Source organism: Sarcophilus harrisii, chromosome 4, assembly GCF_902635505.1.
Source record: "Sarcophilus harrisii chromosome 4, mSarHar1.11, whole genome shotgun sequence".
In the NCBI taxonomy this organism is placed as follows: Eukaryota; Metazoa; Chordata; class Mammalia; order Dasyuromorphia; family Dasyuridae; genus Sarcophilus; species Sarcophilus harrisii.
Genome location: NC_045429.1, coordinates 22,360,199 through 22,379,973, shown reverse-complemented (window position 1 = coordinate 22,379,973; position 19,775 = coordinate 22,360,199). Strand labels below are relative to the sequence as shown.

Here is a 19,775-nt window from a genome sequence, read left to right as displayed (position 1 = left end):
ATCAAAAAGCAAACCTCCAAAATCTCAAGGGAATCCACCAAACCCCAAACTCCTCCTTCTCGGACCTGTTTTCAAAGAACAAACCACTTCCTTCTAAACCAAACCATTTCTCTCATTAAACCAAAGCCATCCCCATTTCTAAGAAAACATAACTGAAAGTCAGGAAACCACCCCTTTTACAATAAAAAAAAGGGCCCCCCCAATAATCGGAGAAAACTGTCCACACACACACCCTCTGGGCTCTTTCTCCCTCCCCCACCCTCAAAACATGTCCCGGGTTAAATCCCTCCACCCACCCGCTTCTCTCTCTCAAAAGTCCTCACCCCCTCCCCCCCTCCCAGGACCCCCCCCCCTTCCTTTCATGCCACCCAATTCAGGGACCCCCGGCCCCCCTCTCTGGGGAAACATTCCTCCCCTCAGGGCTCCCCAAAAACTCCCCCAGGGAACTCCTGCACAACAAGGACTAACAGGCACAAAATCCCAATAACTCCCTAAAATCCTCGGGCCCCAGGGCGGGAAAATTACAACTATTTTTAAAAAAACACACCAAATCCATCAAAATCAAAATCCAAAATTAATTAAACTTAGTATAGGGAAAACACGGGGCCTTCCTCCCCCTGGCAGGGAAACCTCTGGGGCGAACGCTGCAACAAACTCTCCCGGGCCCCCCTCCCCCCCACCAAAACCCCCCACAAGCCCAGAATAGAACCCTCGGCCCCAACCCGCCTAAAGAGGAAAAACCCCCAAATCTGGGGCATTTTCTTTTAGACAAGAAATCCGGGAGGTGGAGGGGCTTCATCTCAGAATAAAAACAAAATTTTAACACAGGAAATCAAGGCAGTGAAAATCCTTTCAAAACAGACGCTGCGGCGATTTTCTAGTGAGAACAGAGCTTTTCCCTCTTCCCATTTTCTTCACCGTTTCTCTGGATTAGCGAGAGGGAGTCCAGAGGCAAAGACACCCAGAGGGGGAACGTTTCTGACCCCACTGGCACATTTCAAGTCCCAAAGGCAGCCCTGCCCGAGTCAGTTTGGGAGCCGGAAGCCGCCAGCGAGCCCTCCCCGGCTAATGGCCGTCCCGAAATGGCATCGAGGGCTCTGCTTGGCCAAGTTCTGGGAGCTCCGGCCTCCCTGTGCGCAGTCTGGCCCTTTGTATTCTGTGGTCCAGCCTTGCCATCTCCTGTTCTAGGTTCCTCCCAGCCCTGACACCCTTGTTCTAGGCCCCTCCCAGCTCCCACCTTCCCGTCCGTTCCGGCTCTGACCTTTTTCACCGGGCGGCTCCCACCGGCCAGCCCGGGCTTTGCCACTTTCCGGTCCCGGGCCTTCCCGGCCTGCCCGGCTCCTGCACCTCCTCACTGAGCGCTGAGTGAGCGGCAGGACTCGCTCACCCGCGGCCTGTCCAGCATCTCCCCCGGCTCCCAAACATCGTCCCAGGCACTCGGGGCAGAAATGCTCGTCCACCTACTACGCGGCAAGGTCAGTGGAACCGGGAATCACGGGAGCAGAGTTCAAGTCTCAGCCCGCGACCTTCAGGCCAGAAAGTGGGGGAGGCGGCCCCCAAGGCCCTCCCCCCGGCCCAAGACCTTGATCTCTCTGGAAGCCCCGTCCTCCGCACCCTCCTCCCACCGCTCCCCCTGCTCCCTTCCCCTTCCATCCTGGCTTATTTATCTATCCACTCCTTTATTCCTTTTGGCTAAAGTGTCTCCCCCGGAGAAGAACTTTGAGATTTGGGGTTTTTCCCCCAATGAAAGTGAATTTACATATTTCTGCGCCTTTCCAAGTCACCCAGAATTAGGGGAAGGGAAGGGGGAAAGGGAGGAAAAGCCCACACGTCTGTTTCTATTTGAAACTGTCAAAATTAGCATTCAGTAATTAAAAATCACACCCTTTCTCTTAATAACCTAACCAGCATGATACAATCAGGTTGTGCCAACTCTTTAATCTAATTGACTAATTACAGATTTTAATTTAGTCAGTTACTGAACAACTGTTGACAATTTGTTTTCATTAGGGACGGAACAGGATAAATATTTAGGATTCCCATTGCAGAGGCTCCGGCAAACAGCTCCCACCCTGACCTCCGTGGCGGGCCTCTCCCTGCCTGTCATCAATAACCGCTTCTCCGAGAGCCGCCGCCGCCCGGCACCTGCAGCAGCTTTCCCGGGAGCGGGCCCCGGCCGGGGGGAGCCGGGCTGCTGGGAGCCCGTCCTCGCCGTCCCCCTTCTGAGCGGCTCCTGCTCTGGACCACCCTCGTCCTTCTCCTTCTGGATCCCTCAGGGAGTCGCTAGTAGCCCCTACTCCAGGCCGCTCTCGTCCTTCTCCTTCTGGAGCAGCCCCTTACTCTAGGCCGCCGTGCAAAAGGCCATCCCCTTCCTTCCCTTTCTGCCCCCACTCCAGACCCCTGAGCACAAAGGGACGGCACCAGAGGGTCTGCGCTCCTTCCGAGACGCACCGAGGGATGCACGGGATAAAAGCCAGCCCTCGTCTCTGGCCCTTTTTGCCAACAGGCCCGAAGATTGCTGCCCCTTCACTGTACAGGGAGTACCGAGGTGACGTCCAAAACCAGGTGGGAGCCCGACTGAGTAAGGAACCGAGCGCCGGGACCGGGGGGCCCAGAAAAGCCGAGTTCGGCTCTCCTCCAGCTCTCCATCCCCATGACCTTCGAAGCGCTCATCAGGGCCGAAGTCAGAATTCGAACCCAGAACTCTCACCTTTTCTTAAAAGGCGTCGAGTGGGTTTCCCAGAATGCTCCTGAGCAGTCATTACAACTTCTCCCCATCGGTGTTGCCCCCCAACCCAAACTCAAAGAATGAGCAGGGAGGGTTCTCAGACACCGCTTGTCCTGAGGCGAGTAAGCCGAGGCCCCCAAATCCCCAGCGCCAGGGTCTCTGGAATCTGGGACCCTCTGTGCCAAAGCTGGGCTCAGGGTGCCCACTGTGCTCAAAGACCCCGGGGGAGGGGGAACGCCTTCCCCTTGATGGCTCCAGTCAGTGGGGGGGGAGGGGGTCCACAAATAGGCCTCCCCTGCCACCCCCCCCGTGTGGCGCTTCTGGAAGCAAGGCTCCCCATCTGCTCTAGGCCCCCCCCCCCCCCCCCCCCCGACAGCACAGCCTGGGCAGAGCCCCCCTCACCCGCCCCCCAGGGCCGCGACTCTGACCTCGGACCTCCCTCCCCCGCCTCCTGCCGCCGGAGCGCCCGCAAAGGCGGCAGCGACACTCCACTAGATTTAAGTTCATTTTCCGTAGCTCGAGGTCAAAATTGAGTGGAGTCGTTGCGATGATCAGGTTTTCAGAAAATCCCCCTCCTCTGGATTAGCCGTTTGACAGAAATTCACTGCGGTATTTAAACTGGCAGCCATCACCGCTAACTCAAATTGTATTGGCTTCCCGGCGTGGGAGCTCCGGAGCCCGCATCAATTGGCCCATTCGGGGAGAACGCGGGGCCCAAAATGCCCCTCGTGCCGCGGAATTCCCATCGCGGCCCCGGTGGGGAGGCCCATCCCCGGCTGCTCCCGACGAGGAGCGAGGGCCCCAGCCGTCCAGGGGGGCCGCAGAAAACAGAGAAAGCAGAGAAAAGGGGGAGGCGAGAGTCAGAGGGGGAGAGCAGGGGTTGTCTCCGGCCCAGGCAACTACAGCAGGAAGCCCCCAACCCCCCGAGCAGCCTGGGGCTACAGGAGCCCCAGAGGGAGGGGGCCACAGGGGCGAGCCCCAGGCCGGGGCAAACTTGGGAAAAGCTGCAAAATCAGCTTCAGCGGCTGAGGATCTTGGGGGGCTCGGCTTTGCTCAACGACATAAACCCATCCTGTTCCAGGGGTTTTTCTGGTCTTCTAAATGAGAGGGAAAAGGGGGCGGGAGGGGAGGTGGGAGGGGAGGCAGGCTTTGGCTTTTTCAGAAAAATAGAAAAACAGAAAAGCTCAAAAATTCCATTAGCGCGGGGTAGTCGGCGTAAAGAGAACAGAAGTGGGCGTGGCCTCCCGGCCTTAGTTTCCCCCGCTACAAAACTTAGATTAAAATCTAAACTCCCAGCCTCAGTTTCCCCAGCTAGATAATGGGGGACACAATTCTCATTTATCAGTAAATGGAAACCATTGCAGGTTGGGGGAGATAGGAGGTGCCGTGGCTCTCGGGGGAGGGGCAGCCCAAAGCCCAGAGCCCCTCCTGCCCGCCTCCAGCCCTTGCAGACACCGCACTGAGAGCACCTCCCCGTGCCGTGCCCCTCCCCCACTTTGGTCTGCCCCGACCGGAAGCTCCCTGCGGGCCCAGCCTGGCTCTTGGTCCTGGGAAGTCCCAGCCGGATGAAACACTCCCGCGGTCCCAGAAACACCCGGGAGGCTGCGGGGGCTGCTGCCGCTTTCGGGCCCAGCTTTGTTGGAGATCATACAACTTCCTGCAGCTCTGGTCAAAGCCCATCCCGCCTCTGGCCTTGGCAAGGGCCCTGCCCCCGCTGGGACGGGCCGGGACCGCACGCCCTCCCGGGCCCCCACCTCGGGCCTTTCCTCCCCAGGACCTAAGGCTCACTTTGCACGTGGGATACTTAAGGTCAGTGACTCCATTTGCGGCCCCAGCCCAAGGTAAGGGCCAGGAGGGAGACACCGTTGGTTCCGTGCCCAGTAGGTGCTTAATAAGTGCTTATCGGCTGAAAGGGGGCAGCAGCAGGCGGAGCCGCCGTTCCGAGTCACCCTGGGCACCCCTTGACCCCGCTGACCAAACCCATTACCGGAACCTGCCTTGCTCACATTTAGCCCGGAGGAGTGTGGGAAAGTCCACTATAAGCCCTGGGGTTTTAAAGGAAATCTCTGAGAAAAACCTCATTGACACCAGCCGCCCACACAGGCGGGGGGCCCAGAGCCTCCCCAGCCCATTCAGACCCATTCTTCCCCTCCCCCCTCAGCCTTCATTCATTCAAGGAGCAGAGAGAGCCCCCACCCAGGCCGGGAGTCATCCCGAAAGTGAGAACTAGGCAGGACCACAAAGCGCCGCTCAGGGAGACCTGCTGGGTGCCGGCCGGGCCAGGCCCAGGGGGTCCCAAGAGAAAGCCCCGAGGCCTGGAACGGCTCCCCCCCCTCTCCCCCCAGCCGGCCCACCCACGGCTGCGAGGCCGCCCAACCCCACTGAGGGGTCCTGGGTCCCTGCCGGGGGGAAGCTGCTTTTGGATGACAGTGGGGGCTGGCCTCTCCCTCAAGGTTGGCCAAAGCATTGCTTGGATCGGACCCCAGACCCTGATCCAGGAGACTTCTGAGAACGTCTGCACCCACTCCCTTGGGGGAATCAAGGCTCCGCGTCCTAAAGCAGGGCCCTTCTCAGCCCGGCTGCTCCCCTCAGCACCCGGCACATAGTAGGCTTCTCTCCCAATTCCTCAGACTCTCGGGGGTCCCCATGGGGGCTCCCACTCCCCACGTCCCCCCCCCCCCATCCCGGGCTCTCTGGGCAGAATCAGGCCCCTGACCCTTTCAATCCAACCCACATTTGTCCAAGTGGAGGGAAGAGAGCCACAAAGAGCCCGGAGGACAGGCTGTGGCTCGTGGGCCCTAAGACTTCTCTTGGGGATCCCGGGGCCCAGAGGGACCACTGCTGAGAGCTGGCCCCATTTAACAGATGACCAAACTGAGGCTCGCACGAAATGACCACTAAATGGCAAAGTCATGATTTGGGGCCAGGACCCTTGCCTGAGCTTAAATCATCACTGCAAGAAATTCGCATGAGGCTGATCCCTCAGCAAGGTGCGCTGCTCATCCTCACCCCCCAAATAAAATCCGGTCACAACCTGGGGTCTTCTGTAAGAACCCCCACAATCCAGCTCGGGAGGCCAGGGGCCGCCTGGTTCTGTCCCCTCCCCCACAGCACCCCTGGTCAGAACCGCCCGCCCCAACCCCCATGGGAGGAGCCCGAGCGCTGCCCGAGGAGCCGTGTGGCTGCGGGCACCGGGGAGCGGCTCTGGCCCCACTCGCCAACGCCTGGCTAACAAGGCTGGCATTCGTGAGGCGGGGGGCTGTGCCCGCTCTGCCCGCCGTGGCCTTGAAGGCCATGACCCTTTGCCAGGCCCAGCCTGTTTGGATGCGGGCAGGAAAAAAAAAAAAAAATCACAATTTGGGGTCTTGTCTCCACTCGAAGCCCATTGGGGGAACCAAGTGGGCCGGGCTCGGAGATCCCAGAGCCGGATGGCGATGAGTGCCAATCAGCTGCAGCTCAAGCAGTCTGGCAGCCCCGGGCAAACAGGGCCCCGGCGAGCCCGCAGCAAGCCTGCCAGGACGGCCAGGACCCCAGGGTCAGACAACTTTGGGAAGACATGGAGCAGCAGGCCCAGCGGGAGCCCCCCCACCCCTGCCCGGGGGGAGCCACTCCCCAGCCCTTGTGGCAACCAGGCACCAGCCTGGCAGAGCCTGCCCTTGGTGCTGAACCTGCCAGGAGGAAGAGCTGCCAGGGGCACCGCGTCCCAGCCCAGCCTGGGGGGCACCGAGTCCCAGCCCAGCCAGAAACGCCCCCGCCGAAGGCACGCGGGATGGAGCCAGGCTGGCTGGCACTGCAGCCCACGGGCTCGGCCCACGGGCTCGGCCCCCAGGCCCGGGAACTCCTGCCCAAGGTTGCACGAGAGCCTCGGGCCAGAGCCGAGGCAGGAGGACCCGGACACGCAGCCAGGAGGAAGCCCCTTGACGACCGCCCCGCTGGCGGAGAGGACCCAAGGCCCTCCAGGAAGGCGCAGGCCCAGCTCCCGACACGGGGAACAGGACGGACAGAGGCGCTGATGGCGGCCGATCACGGGGGGCTCAGTCAGACCCAGGCGCCTCTCTCCCCGTCGTCCCCCACCTCCAGACTCCACGGCCCCTTCCCAGAGGCCGCTGGGGCAGGAGCCGGGGCCGCCGGCGCCCGGGGGGGAGGGAAGCGGCGAAGGGAGAGGGGGAGGCGAGGTGGAGGGCGGCCAGCCAGGCTCCCGCCCTCAAGGATCGGACATTCTCTTCCACAGAGGAGGAAACCGGATCAGTGAACTCACATTAGCCAACTTGCTGGGCGAGCTGAAGCAGGTTGCCTAATGTGAGTTAACTGTTCCAGTTACTGGAATTCAGTCTTCGAATCCCCTGGCCCGGCCCTGTGGCCCAGGGCGGCTTCCTGCTCGCGAGCGGCTTCTCCGGACCTGCCGGCCTGTCCCGGGGCTTGGGGCGCCCGCGCTGGGGGAGGGGCGCCGCTCGCTCTCTCGCACACTCACGTGCTCACACTCACTCACACTCACTCGCACTCAGCACACTCACACTTTCTCGCACACTCTTGCGCTCTTGTGCTCTCTTGTGCGCTCTTGCACACTCACATGCTCACACGTGCTCTCACTTGCACTCAGAGCACTCTCACATGCTCACACTCGTGCTCTCACTCGCACTCAGTGCACTCTTGTGCGCTCTCACACACTCATGTGCTCACACTCACGTGCTCACTCATACTTGCTCTCACTCGCACTCAGCGCACTCTCATGCTTTCTCGCACACTCGTGCGCTCTCGCACTCTTGTGCTCTCACTCATTCTCTTGTGTGCTCTCGCACACACATGCTCACACTCACATGCTCTCACTCGCACTCAGTGCACTCTCACACTCATGCTCACACTCACTCGCACTAAGCACACTCCCACGCTTTCTCGCACACTCGTGCACTCACGTGCTCACACACTCTCGCACTCACTCCTGTGCACTCTCACTCAATGCACTCTCACACACTCAATGCCCTCTCATGTGCTCTTACGCTCACACTCGCTCACTCTCATCTGCTCTTGCACACTCACACAACACAGCCTCACTCCCACCCTCCCACACACGCTCCAGCACTCACTCGACAGGAGGATGGGGAGCAATCACCGGCACAAGGCAAACACAAACCCTCAGTGAACGACGCTGAACAAGGGAACAGATGACTTCAGACCGGGGGGGGGTGGGGGGAGGGAGGGGGGCATGTGGGTCAAGGAGCCATCAGGTGGGTGCCCGCACTGGGCCCCGAAGCGTGATCAGGCCAGCGAGGAAGGGGAAGGAAGGTGGGACGGCGGCGGGAGGGAAGCCGGCGGTCTGGGCCGGATCAGAGCTGAAGCCTTGGCTCCAGGCTCGGACAGAACCCCAGAACCTCAGAGCAGTAGGTGAACCAGGACAAGTAGGGAGCAGGAGAGACGCTCCCATCTCTGACCAGCTCCAACCTAACCATGCCCCAAGGGTGGCAGATGGGGACCCCCGAAGAACTCGGGGCGAGGGGAGGGCGTGCACAAAAGCCGCCCTCTGGGAGGCCGAGCCTGCGGCAGCCCCGTAGTGGGAAAGAAAGGCCGGGCCGCGGGCCCTTCCTGCTTTCAGGCCGTCTCTACTCTCTGGCCCCCGACCAGCCTCCCTCCGGGGACACACGCGGGTCTCCTCCGGCCCATCTCCCTCCACCAGCTTCAGGCTCTCCGAGGACGGGGACTCTTTTGCCCATCTTTGTCTCCCCACGCCTGCCACACAGTAGGCACTTAATAAAACACTTGTTGACGGGACTCGACCTGCCAGGCCAGAGTCCGAGCTGGGAGGCAGCGGACGGCCCCAGCCCCCCCCCCCCAGCCCCAATGGTGGCCCCAAAGGGAACTCTGGCCCTCACAGAAAGACACTCCCCGCCGGGCTTGGGAAACAGGCCTCCGGCGCGCCTCGTCTGTACCATGGAGGTTGTGAGCTGGGGAGTCTCGGGATGTCTCTTCCAGGGCTGAGGGCTAGGATTCCCCGCCCTGGCGGCTCGCTGGGCCGCCGTGTTATTTCAATATGGCAGCCGGAACCAACAAGGCCGGCGCCTTTACCCACTAGTCCCATGATGCACTTGGCCAACTCTGAGGGCCGAGGCTGGCGGCTGACACCACGAGACTCTCATAGGGACGTGGAAAACGCCCCAACCTGAGGCCCAGGCCCAGGCTCCTCACTCTCCACCCGCGAGAGCCCCAAAAGCAACACTGCCAACAAAACCCGAGGTTCTCCCAACAGAACCCCGGGGTCCACTTCCCCAGGCCCACACTGGAGCCCCCGCCTGGTTCCCCGGGCCCACGTCGGAGCCCCAGCCCACTTCCCCAGGCCCACACCGGAGCCCCAGCCTGGTTCCCCGGGCCCACGTCGGAGCCCCCGCCTGGTTCCCCGGGCCCACGTCGGAGCCCCAGCCTGGTTCCCCGGGCCCACGCCAGCCTCTTCACCACCAAAACCTGACTTAGCTCTCCAGCCCGTTCCAAGGAGAAACGAGCAGAGGGTCCGGACTCCGCAAGGACCGGCCTGGCCTTTCTCCCGTGGGCGTCCCCCTCTCCCCCATCCCAAGCGCCCCGCCCCAGGAGGGAAGGACTCCCAGGGACGGACCTGAGCTGCCCTCACCCACAACCCAATCTTCGGCCTCTCGGAGAGCAGGCGATCAAGTGCGGCTGCTAGAAAGATGGTGGCGTCCCCTCCACCACAACCTCAACCAGGCGTGAAGCCGTCAGCCTCCCTCTCTAAGCCATTCGCCAAAAGCCAAGCAAAGAAGCCGCGCAAGTCACCCCACAAACCAGCCCGATCCGGTCCCTGGACAAACACTGATTAAGCACCGACTGTATTTCGTGGCCCTCCAGCTCCCCACGAACAACTGAACGTCGATTTAGCCTTCACTGTGTCCTCGGTCCCTCCAGCTCCCCAAGAACCGACTTGGCGCCCACTATGCTCCGCCCCTCGCATCCCGACAAGTCCAGCAAGAACCAGCCCCTGCCCTCATCCATCCCAAACCCAGACCCCGCCCTCCCCCAAGCAGTTAGCACCGGACACCAAAGGAACTGTTTGGGGGGAGGAACTTCCCTGGACCAGACCCGAATCCTCCAGCATTCAAGGAAGGAGCGAGCTCAGAGGACACGCAAAGAACCCAAAAAAGCACCGACATTTCCGAGCCAGGATCCCCGAGCAGATCGGTTATGATGCCTCAGGACACTGTCCCCACAACGCAGCCCCCCCCCCCTCCTCACTGAGCCCCCAAAATCCAGAGCCAGGATTCCATTTTCTGGGAGCACGGCCCCCGACCCCCTTTTTCCCTTCTCACCCCCCACATATCCACACTTTAATTATGTGCACCAAATGATACACTACACAAACACAAGCTGGGCTTGTTCGGCGGTTTTGAAATAAGTCACGATCTGCAAGTCTGTGGGGTCCTGGGCGGGGCGCCGGCCATGACCCTCCCCGGCGGGGGCCTGTTCATTCATGGCCCCCCAGATGGGCCACGGCCGTGGACGGCAGCCCGGGGCCGCGGGAGGCGCCTCAGGTGGGGGGGGGCAGACCTCGGCTAGCCGGCCCCGGGCTTGCTTCGGTTGACAGGCCGGGCCCCCAGCCGGAGCGTGGCCGGGATTAAGCGGTTGCTCACGTTGTGGAAGGCCGCTTCTCGAATGCTCAAGGTGTCTGCTCTGGGCCAGTAAAGGTCCCAGAAAACACTGCGGGGAAGAGTCAGACGGGATCCGGTCACCCAGGGTTCACGACCACCAATGTCCATTCCCCACCCTGTACCTTGTATGCAACCCTACATCTAAATATTAACACACTTACATATACACACAACAATTCAATACATTTTGCTCCGCACATGTGTTATATAAGCACCCACATGCTTACACATACATGTACGCTTATACACATGCACTCACAGACATGTATCTATATGTGCACATGCATATAAACCACATGTGTGTATGTGCCTACATACACACTTATACACACATCTACATGCATGTATCTAGATACACAGAGATACATATAAACCCACATGTTACACATATGTACATATAAGTACACTTACATACATGTGCATACACTCGTACACAATACATACATACACATGTATTTACATCCATACATGTGTCTACGTGCATGTATAAAACTGCTTGCATTTACATATATGCGAGTGCTTATATACGTGTGTACACACACCCACATACTTATACATACACATACATATACCCACACACTTATACACACATGTATACAAACACAATCCATATGTACACTACATGTGTATCTACATATATACATAAATATATAAGCCCTTACACATACATGTAGACATATAAATACACTTATACACACACACACACTTATCTATACCTACACTTATATATAAACACATACATATACACACTCAAACACATACACATACACTTACACCTACATATACCCACACAGATATACATGCACTTGCATACACATACATACATATATACACCTACATATGTCCGTTCACATATACACACACATCTACACACTTTATCTGTACATACTCCACACACACACACAGACACCCCTGAAAGTTAATCTAACAAACAGCATAAGATCGGACTCCGATAACTAGCCTAAGCCTCAGTTTCCCTTTCTGTAAAATGGGGCTTTTGTGAACACCTTCTGAAGTCCTTTACAATCCCGAGAATGCTATTATGACACATTTATAAAACTCCAAGGCGAGGAGCCGTTATCATCCCCATTCCACAGAGGACAAAACCGAGGGCCTCTGTCCAAGCTCACCCAGCTGCATGGGGCCAGAGGCCTGCAACTCCAGCTGCCGCCTCGCCGATCTCGGGTAGTTCGATTCCCTACACAGGGGAAGCTCATCTCCTCGGCCCCGTCACCCCAAGGGCCATCAGAAGTTAGGCTCGGAACTCGCCGAGGGCACCCTTGGATTTCTCTAGGAATCCCAGGGCTTAAGGCGGAGCCCAGTTTGCAGACGGGGACCAATAGGTGTCTGCTGATGGCTTAGCTCCGAGGAGAATGGATTAAAGCCCAGTTTCCTCGGCCTTCTGTCCAACACTTTCCCCATCCCAATTTTGAGCTCAGTTTCCCAATCTGTGAAAGGGGATTAGGGGGAGGGGGAGGGACAGTTGGCATCCTCTGGGCTCTACACGTAAGCTCCTTTGACCCCCAAGACTCGGGCCCGCTCTTCCCAGCCTTCTCCCAAGAGCAGTTTGTGAAACAAAATTATCGCATCCGGAGACATTTTAAAAGGCACAAAGTGGCCCAAGACAGGCAGGGGTGAGGGGGGAGGGCGGGCAGAATGAGCAGGAGGGCCCGTCCCCCTTCCCCCACGCCCAGCCCCACGCACACACATAATGGCTCTGCAGGGAAGGACCGAGGCCAGAAGCAGTTCTCCCACCCACCCAAGAATGCATACCAATTACCCAGAGGTTCTCATGGCAACCAGGTAGTTCTCCCTTTTATGGTGAAATAGTAAAAGTCCCGGCAAGTCCCAGGCCAGAAAGCCAAAGCAGGTGCATTGCCAAGGGACAGGGTAGGATTTCCCTAACTCTCTCAGGGGTGAAAATTCTGCCCCTCCTCCCCACCTTAAAATTTAAAAATCCAAAACTTCCCCTTCCTTCCCCGGAGCAGTCTCCCTGCCCGAGACAGAGCCAAGAGGCCCTCAGGAAATAATGTGGTCCCATCCACCCTTTGGAAGGTTGGACAGCTCCTGCCCCAAGTCCCGTGGAGAATGGAGGAGGATGATACTGATGGCAATTTTAAAAAATCGGGTTCTGCATAAAAAGTTTGCAAAGGCACTTTTCACAGATCATCTCTCTGATCCTTGGAATGATCTCCGTTTTACAGACAAGGAAACTGAGGCTAGGACAATGACTCGCCCAGGGTCACACAGCTAGTCAGTGTCTGTGAATGGATTTGAACTCGGGCCTCGACGCCAAATCCAGCATCCACCCGCCCCGCTGTCCTAGACCTCCATCTACGTGACCTCAGGGAAACACCGCAGATATTATCAGCCTTCATCGCGGTGTTTTTCTAAGGTTTTGCTGAACAGATGCGACTTTCAGCAGGGGCGGCGAGGAGGGGACGCGAGGGAGACAGAGGGGAGACAGAGGGAGAGAGAGAGGAGAAAAAAGAAAAAGGGAAAGAGAAAGAGGGGAGTGAGAAAGAGAGAGAAAGAGAGAGAAAGAGAGAGAACGACAGAGAGAGTGCAAGCAGAGAGAGAACCAAGTCACCCCAGTGCCCGCCCCTGGCATGCCCATCCAGCCTGGTGAGCCAGTGTGTGCACAGCCCCCAGGCCACACCTGTGCACCTCGCCTCCAGGGGAGGTGCCCGAAGGACAGAACAGGAACAAGCAGGTTCACAGCCTGATGGCAGCAGGGGGAAGGGAGAAGAAAGGCAGTGGAGGCCGGGATTTGGACTCCAGAGACCAAAACAGCCCCCCCAGTCCCGCCAGACCAACCTCTGCCAACCTTAAAACAAGCCTGGCTCTTTCCCAGTCCCCCCAAAATGCTGCCGTTCCTAAAAGTGAGGAGCCACAGACTAGTTCTGAAATCGGAGGAAGTAGCTGAAAGCTCATTTGGCTGCCTGGTTCCCACAGGTGGTCAAGAACTGTCAATGGGAGTCCGGGGCTCCTGCCCTCCCTGTATTCTACGGTCCCCACTGATGAAGATTTGGAGGAAAATGGCGCTGGCAATAAGCCCCCCACGCCCACTCCCGGCACCTTAGAGCTGTAATGCTCTTGTACCACAAACTGCCATGCTGTTTTCTGATGTGACAGAGGCAGCTTTCGTGGACAGGAAGATGGGGTTCCAAGACTGGGGGGGCCCCCGGGGCTAAGTCCCCGCACCAGCTGCCCAAGTGACTCAGGTTAAACTTAAGCTCCCCAAGATCCTGGGCACTCGTGGCTACAGGGGGAGGGTCCTTCAGAGTTGTCCATATTAAGGAAAGCATAAGGATGAAAATAAGCATAGGTCCAAATCCTTTCATTTTAGAATTTCCCACAAACCCCTTTGGGGATAAAAAGCTCAACTTCTCTCTACAGATTGGGCCCCACAAGGCTTGGAGGTGCTGCTGAAAATCTTGTCAGAAAAGTGGGTGTTTGGCTGCTCTAGCTACTTCACCGAATAATTAAAGGGTAAATTAAATCCCCCAAAGACACTAAGGTTTGTAGCAGGCTACAAACAAAATCTTGCTGGCTATCTAAAGAGGCCCCCCCCCAATCATGGGAGCCCCCCCTCCCCCCCGCAAAATGCTGCAGTCTGTGTTCTCTGTGACAGTTAAAGATGACAGCTCAGGGGGGGGAAGGGGAGAGGCGGCTGCCAGAGTGCCAGGGGAGGAGAACACTGGTCATCCTGGAGCATCAGAGGAGGAGGCTGGCCCTTCAGGAGGAAACAAACAGTGTATCTACAGAGACAGATACAGACTTGGATGGAGAGGGAGACGGGAGGGGGGAGGAGAGGGAGAGAGAGAGAGAGAGTCATCAAAGACAGTGAGGGACAGAAAGAGCGACATGGAGGTGAGAGAAACAGAGGAAAGAGAGACAGAGAAAAGGAAGGAGGGAGTGAAGGGAACAGAATAGAAGACAGGATTGAGTAGGAGAAGGGATGGAAGAGAGAAGAAAGGGAAGGAAGAAAAAAGAAGAAAGGACAGAGAGAAGGGAGGGGAGGCAAGAAAGGAGGGAAGGAGAAAGGCGCAAAACCAAAAGGGAGGGAGGGAAAGGAGGGGAGAGAAAAGGGAGGAAGAAGGGAGAGAAGGAAAGAGAAAGGAGGAAAAGGGAAAGGAAGGGAGGGAAGGAGAGAAGGAGGGAAGGAGAGAAGGAGGGAAGAAGAGAAGGCGCATCCTTCCCCCCCCCCCCCAACCAGCGCGATCTGGCTAGCTGAGGGACCCGGAGGAAGGGGGCGGGCGGCCCCTAGGAGGTAAACGAGACCTGGAGGTAGTCGGCCCCGCCCCCACCTCTCCCTTTAATTAAAGCAGTATGCAGAATGGCCGAAAAAAGAGAGTCTTACAACATTTCCTCCCACAGTCCCCGGCATTCCAGCTACACCTGGGGGGGAGGGGATGGAAAAACGAAAGCCTCTCCAGCCCCCACCCCCAATCGGGAGCCTCGATTTCCCCAAGTCCCGAGGAACGGGGGCGAAGCCCTAGAGGGCCAAACTTCGCGGCCTCCCCCTTCCTCCGGGCCTTTAATTGGGCCGCCGTCTAAGTCGCTGTTCGCCGTAATGAGCCGAGACCCAAACTTACCACCACCACGAATGTAAAAACCCCGGCGGTTCTCCTAACGTGATGTTTTTTTCCCATCGGATCTAGAAGCAGGAAAAAAACAAAGAGAGAAGGGAGTTGGAGGCGGAGCGGGAACTAGGGGTCCGCTCCCTCCGGGAGGGGGAGGACTCGGAGACAAACTAGCAATAAATGGCAAAAGGTGATAAAAATTCAAAATGGTGCCCACCGCGGCTGCTCGGGAAAACAAAGGCTATCGGGATGAAAGGCGAGGGGGGGTCCGGGATTCAGACGCACTCACCTCGGACAAAAAGGTCTGGGCGGACTTCTGGGCTCCCACGTGTAGCAAGTATTCATAGACGTATAAAGCTAACCTGCAAGGGGTGGGGGCGGGGGCAGAAGTTGGAGAAAAGTGATCAATCGCGAGTCTTCTTTCCCGGAGGACCCCCAGCCAGCCCCCTCGAGGACCCCCTAGCCGCCCACCCCGGGCGGCCTGGGAGCCGGCGACTGCCCTCCCTCGCAAGCGGGACGGGAGGCGGACGGCCAAGAAGCGAGCCCGGTTGGGGCTCCCGCGTCGCGACCGCGGGCTGGCTGCGGACTAAAGTCACCGGCTAACTCTGCCGCCCGAGCCGTCTCGGCTCGAGCCCCGGAGGGCTTTGGGCATGTGCGCCAGAGGTGGGAAGAGCGCAGGCTGAGGCTGCCCACTCTAACCCACCCCCCAACTCCTCCCCGCTGCACACCGGAGACAGAAAGCGAGTGGGGGGCGTCGGGGAGGGGGCTGCACGCTGGGTCAAAAAGCAGCAGGAAAGGTGCTGCGGCCCCCGGAACAAAGCCTCCAACACGCACTTCCCAGTGCACACACGCACACATGAAAACATACACACACTCTCACTCACACACACACTCACACCGAGGGGCAGACAAAAGGAGGCAGCCGGGCTGCAGAAATGCCCCCGCCTGGGAGCGCGGGCCCCACACTCGGGGCCCCCGGAGCCGGGGCGCCCGGCCTCCCCTCCCCCCGCGCTCGCCCCCAGCCCACCCCCGGCCCGGCCGCCCCTTCCCGGGGCCCCAGGCTCCCGCGCCCGCCCGGGCTCCCGCTCCGGCTCCGGCTCCTCCTCCCCGCACTCCCAACAATAGAGGCGGCGCTCGGAGCACGCTGGCGGCCCGCGGCCCGGGGCAGGGGGCGGCAGCGGGGGCCCCGTCGGGCAGCGGCTGCCCGGCCGCCCTCCCGGGCTGGCCCCGGGCCGCCGCTCGCCCCGCGCCGCTCCGCCCCCTCCGGCGGCAGCGGCGGCCCCGCCGAGCCCCGGGGACCCCGGCTTTTCCCCCCGGCCCCCCCCCGGGGCCCCCCCCCCCCTTTTCCCCCGGGCGCGGCCCGGGGGGGCCCCGGCCGGCCCGCCCCCCGCCGCCGCCCCCCGGGCCGCCCCCCGCCCCGGCCGTCCCCCCGGGGCCCCCCCGGGGTTTCCCGGGGGGCCCGGGGGGCCCCCCCGGCCCCCCGGCCCCGGCCCGGCCCCCGGGGGGCCCGGGGGCCCTCCCCCCTTTTCCCGGGTTTCCCCCCCCCCCCCGGGGCCGGGGGCCCCGGGCCCGGGCCGGGGCCCGGGGGCCTCCCGGGCCCCCCCCCGGCCCGGGGGTTGCCCGGGCCCCCCGGGGGGGGCCCCTTTAAGGGGGGGGGGGGGGGGGGGGCCCCCCGGGGGGGGGCCCGGCCCGGGCCCCCGGGGGGGGGGGGCCCCCGGAACCCGGGAGGGGGGGGGGGGGGGCCCGGGGGGGCCCGGGGCCCGGGGCCCCCCCGGGGGCCCCCCCGCCCGGGGCCCCCGGGGTTGGGGCCGGGGGGCCGGGCCCGGGCCCCCCCCTGGGGCCCCTTGGGGGGGGCCCCCCCGGCCCGGCCCCCCCCAAAGGCCCCCCCCCAATTGGGGCCCAAGGGGGGGGGGGGGAAAAGGGGGGGAAGGGGGAAAGGAAAAAGGAGGGGGGGGAAAGGGGGGGGGAAAAGGGGGGGGAAAAATTTTTGGGGGGGGGGGGGGGGGGGGGAGGGTTGTTTTTTTTGGGCCCTTTTTTTGGGGGTTTTTTTTTTGGGGGGGGGGGGGGAAAAGGGGGGGTTAAAAGGGTTTTGGGCGGGGGGGGGGGGGGGCCTGGGAAAGGGGGGGGTTTTTTTTTAAGGGTTTTAAAAGGGGGGTTTTTTTTTAAAAAAAAAAAGGGCCGGGGTTTGGGGGGCCCCGGGGGGGCAAGGGGTTTTTTGGGGGGGGCCCCTTTAAAGGGTTTTGGGTTTTTTTTTTAAAGGAGGGAGGGGTTTTTTTTTTCCGGTTTTTGGGGGGAAAATTTTTTTTAAATGTAAAATTTTTTTAAATTTATTTTGGGCCCTTGGGTCCCAAAAATTTAAAAGGGGGTTTAAAAAAGGGGGTGGCCCTTTGGGGTTTAAAAAAAAGGGGGGGGGGGCCGGAAAAGGGGGGGGGGGGCCCCCCCAAAATTTTTTTTGGGGTTTTTGGGGGTTTTTTGGGGTTGGGGGTTTTCCCCGGGGGGGCCCCCCCCCCCGGGGGGGGGGGGGGTTGGGGGGGGGGCCCCTTTTTTGGGGGGCCCCGGGGGGGGGGGTTTGGGTTTTTGGGGGGGCCCCCCTTTTTTTTCCCCCCCGGGGCCCCCTTTTTTTGGGCCCCAGTGGTTTTTTCCCGGGGGGGTTTGGGTTTGGGGGTTTGGGGGGGTTTTTTTTTGGGGCTTTGGGGTTGGGGGCCCCCGGGGGGTTTTGGGGGTTTTTTTTTTTGGGTTTGTTTTGGGGTTTTTTTTTTTTGGGGGGGTTTTTTTGGGGTTTTTTGGTGGGTGGGCCGGGGGGGGGCGGGGGGGGAAAGGGGGGGGGGGTTTTTGGGCCGTGGGGGGGGGGGGGGAAAGGTTTTTGGGGGGGGGGGCCCCGGGGCGGGGGTTTTTGGGGGTTTTGGGCCAGGGGTTTTAAAAAAGGGGGGGGGGGGTTTGGGGGGGGGGGGGGGAAGGGGGGTTTTTTGGGATTTGGGGGCCCGTTTCCCCCCCTTTTTTTTAAAAACCCGGGGGTTTTTTTTTTGGGGGGGGGGTTTGGGGGGGGGGGGGGGGGGGGCCCCGGGGTTTTGCCGGGGGTTGGGAGGAGGGGGGTGGGGGGGGGGGGGGGGGGGGGGGGGGGGGGGCCGGGGGTGGGGGGGGGGGGGGTGGGAAAGGGGGGTTTTTTGGGGGTTTTTTTTTTCCCAAAAAGGGCCTTGGAAATTTGGGTTTTTGGGGGGTTTTTGGGAAAAATTTTTGTTTTTGGGGGGAAAAATTTTTCTTGGGCCGGAAAGGTTTCCGGGGGGCCCCCGGGGGGGGGAGAAAAGGAAAGGGGGGGGGGGGGGGGAAATTTTTGGGGGGGGGCCCCTTTGGGGAAAAAATTTTTTTTTTTTAAAAAAAATGGGTTTTTTGGGGGGTTTTTAAGAGGTTTTGGGGGGGGTTTTGGGGGAAAACCCGGGTTTTTTTTTTTTTTTTTTTTTTTTGGGGGGCCCCCTTTTTTTTTTTTTTTTTCTTTTTTTTTTCCCCCCCCTTTTTTTTTTGGGTTTTTTTTTTTTTTTGGGTTTTCCCCCTTTTTTTTTTTTTTTTTTTTTTTTAATTTTTTTTTTTTTTAAAATTTTTTTTCCTTTTTTTTTTTTTTTTTTTTTTTTTTTTTTCCCTTTTTTTTGGGGGAAACTTCCCCAAGGGGTGGGGTTTAAGGGGGGGGGAAGGTGTTTATATGGGAGAACAGTTTTGGGTTTTTTTTTAAGATTTTGGGTTTTGGGGGGGTTTCCCCCCAAAGGAAACCCCGGTTTCCTGGTGTTTTTCCCCCGGCTCAATTTTCCCCCCCCGGGGGAAAATGGAAGAAGCCCCCGGGGAAAAGGGGGTTTTTAAAAAAAAAACCCCCAAAAAAAAGGGGGAAGGGAACAGGGAAGAAAGGATTTAGGTTCAAAATCCAAAGGACTTGACCATTGCTTTCAGGAGGTGAGTCTCTGGGGACACTTTATTGTAACACCACAATGTGGGGAATGAGCAATGAACTCAGGGTCAAGAGAATGGGCTTCAAGTCTCCCACCTAGACTGAAGAAAGCCATTTACTCTCTAGCCTCAGAATGAGGCTGGGAACAGCAGGGGAATAATTGCTGGTTTTGGAATGAGAGGACCTGAATCCAAATCCACCCTCTATCTCTTACTAGGTTTGTGGGCTTGGACAACCAATTTCATCTCTCAGCCTCAGTTTTCTGATCTGAAAAATGATAGCCTAGGATGATATGGTCTTTTATATATTGGTCCCCTTTTTCCTTCATCCCTTCTTTCTTTTCCTCCTTCCTTTTCCTTAAGATCTCTTCAGCTCTCACTACATAATGTATAATAATTATACTTATATATATAACAACATATAATACGTAAGTTATCTATATAATAACACATATAATATATGTTATATATAACATACTTATGTAAGTTATATATAATGACACATATAATATATATTAAATATAATATATTTATATAATAGGTAAGTTATATATAATAACATACTCATATATGTTATATATATATAACATACTTATATAATATATAACTATATAATCCTTCTCTGTAAAGTCAAGACACTGAAATAGGTAGTATCTAAGGCCCCTTCCAGGTCTAACAAGCTACTCCTCTGAGTCTCAGTTTCCTCATCTGTAATACATAGAGAAAAATCCTTATATAAAGGTGGGGTTTTCAACCTCCATATCAATTAATTTTCAGATGTCTAGATTCAGTCAAGCAATTCAAGTAAACTGGGTGTAAATAAGGCCATGATCAGTTTTAAAGGATCATAAGGGCTTTGGGTCATTGAATAAAAGCAGATGG

The 19,775-nt window shown here is 58.4% G+C and overlaps 1 protein-coding gene across 1 annotated transcript; it reads right to left on the bottom strand.

Moving 5' to 3' along the window:
* Positions 1-10,278: 10,278 nt before the first annotated feature.
* Positions 10,279-15,612, bottom strand: SSBP3 (single stranded DNA binding protein 3). Its single transcript, XM_031968546.1, has 4 exons — positions 15,604-15,612; positions 15,250-15,546; positions 14,973-15,034; positions 10,279-10,423 (listed from the first exon to the last, which is right to left on the bottom strand). The coding sequence occupies exons 1-4, from the start codon at positions 15,610-15,612 to the stop codon at positions 10,279-10,281; spliced, it is 513 nt and encodes a 170-aa protein (XP_031824406.1).
* Positions 15,613-19,775: the final 4,163 nt, after the last annotated feature.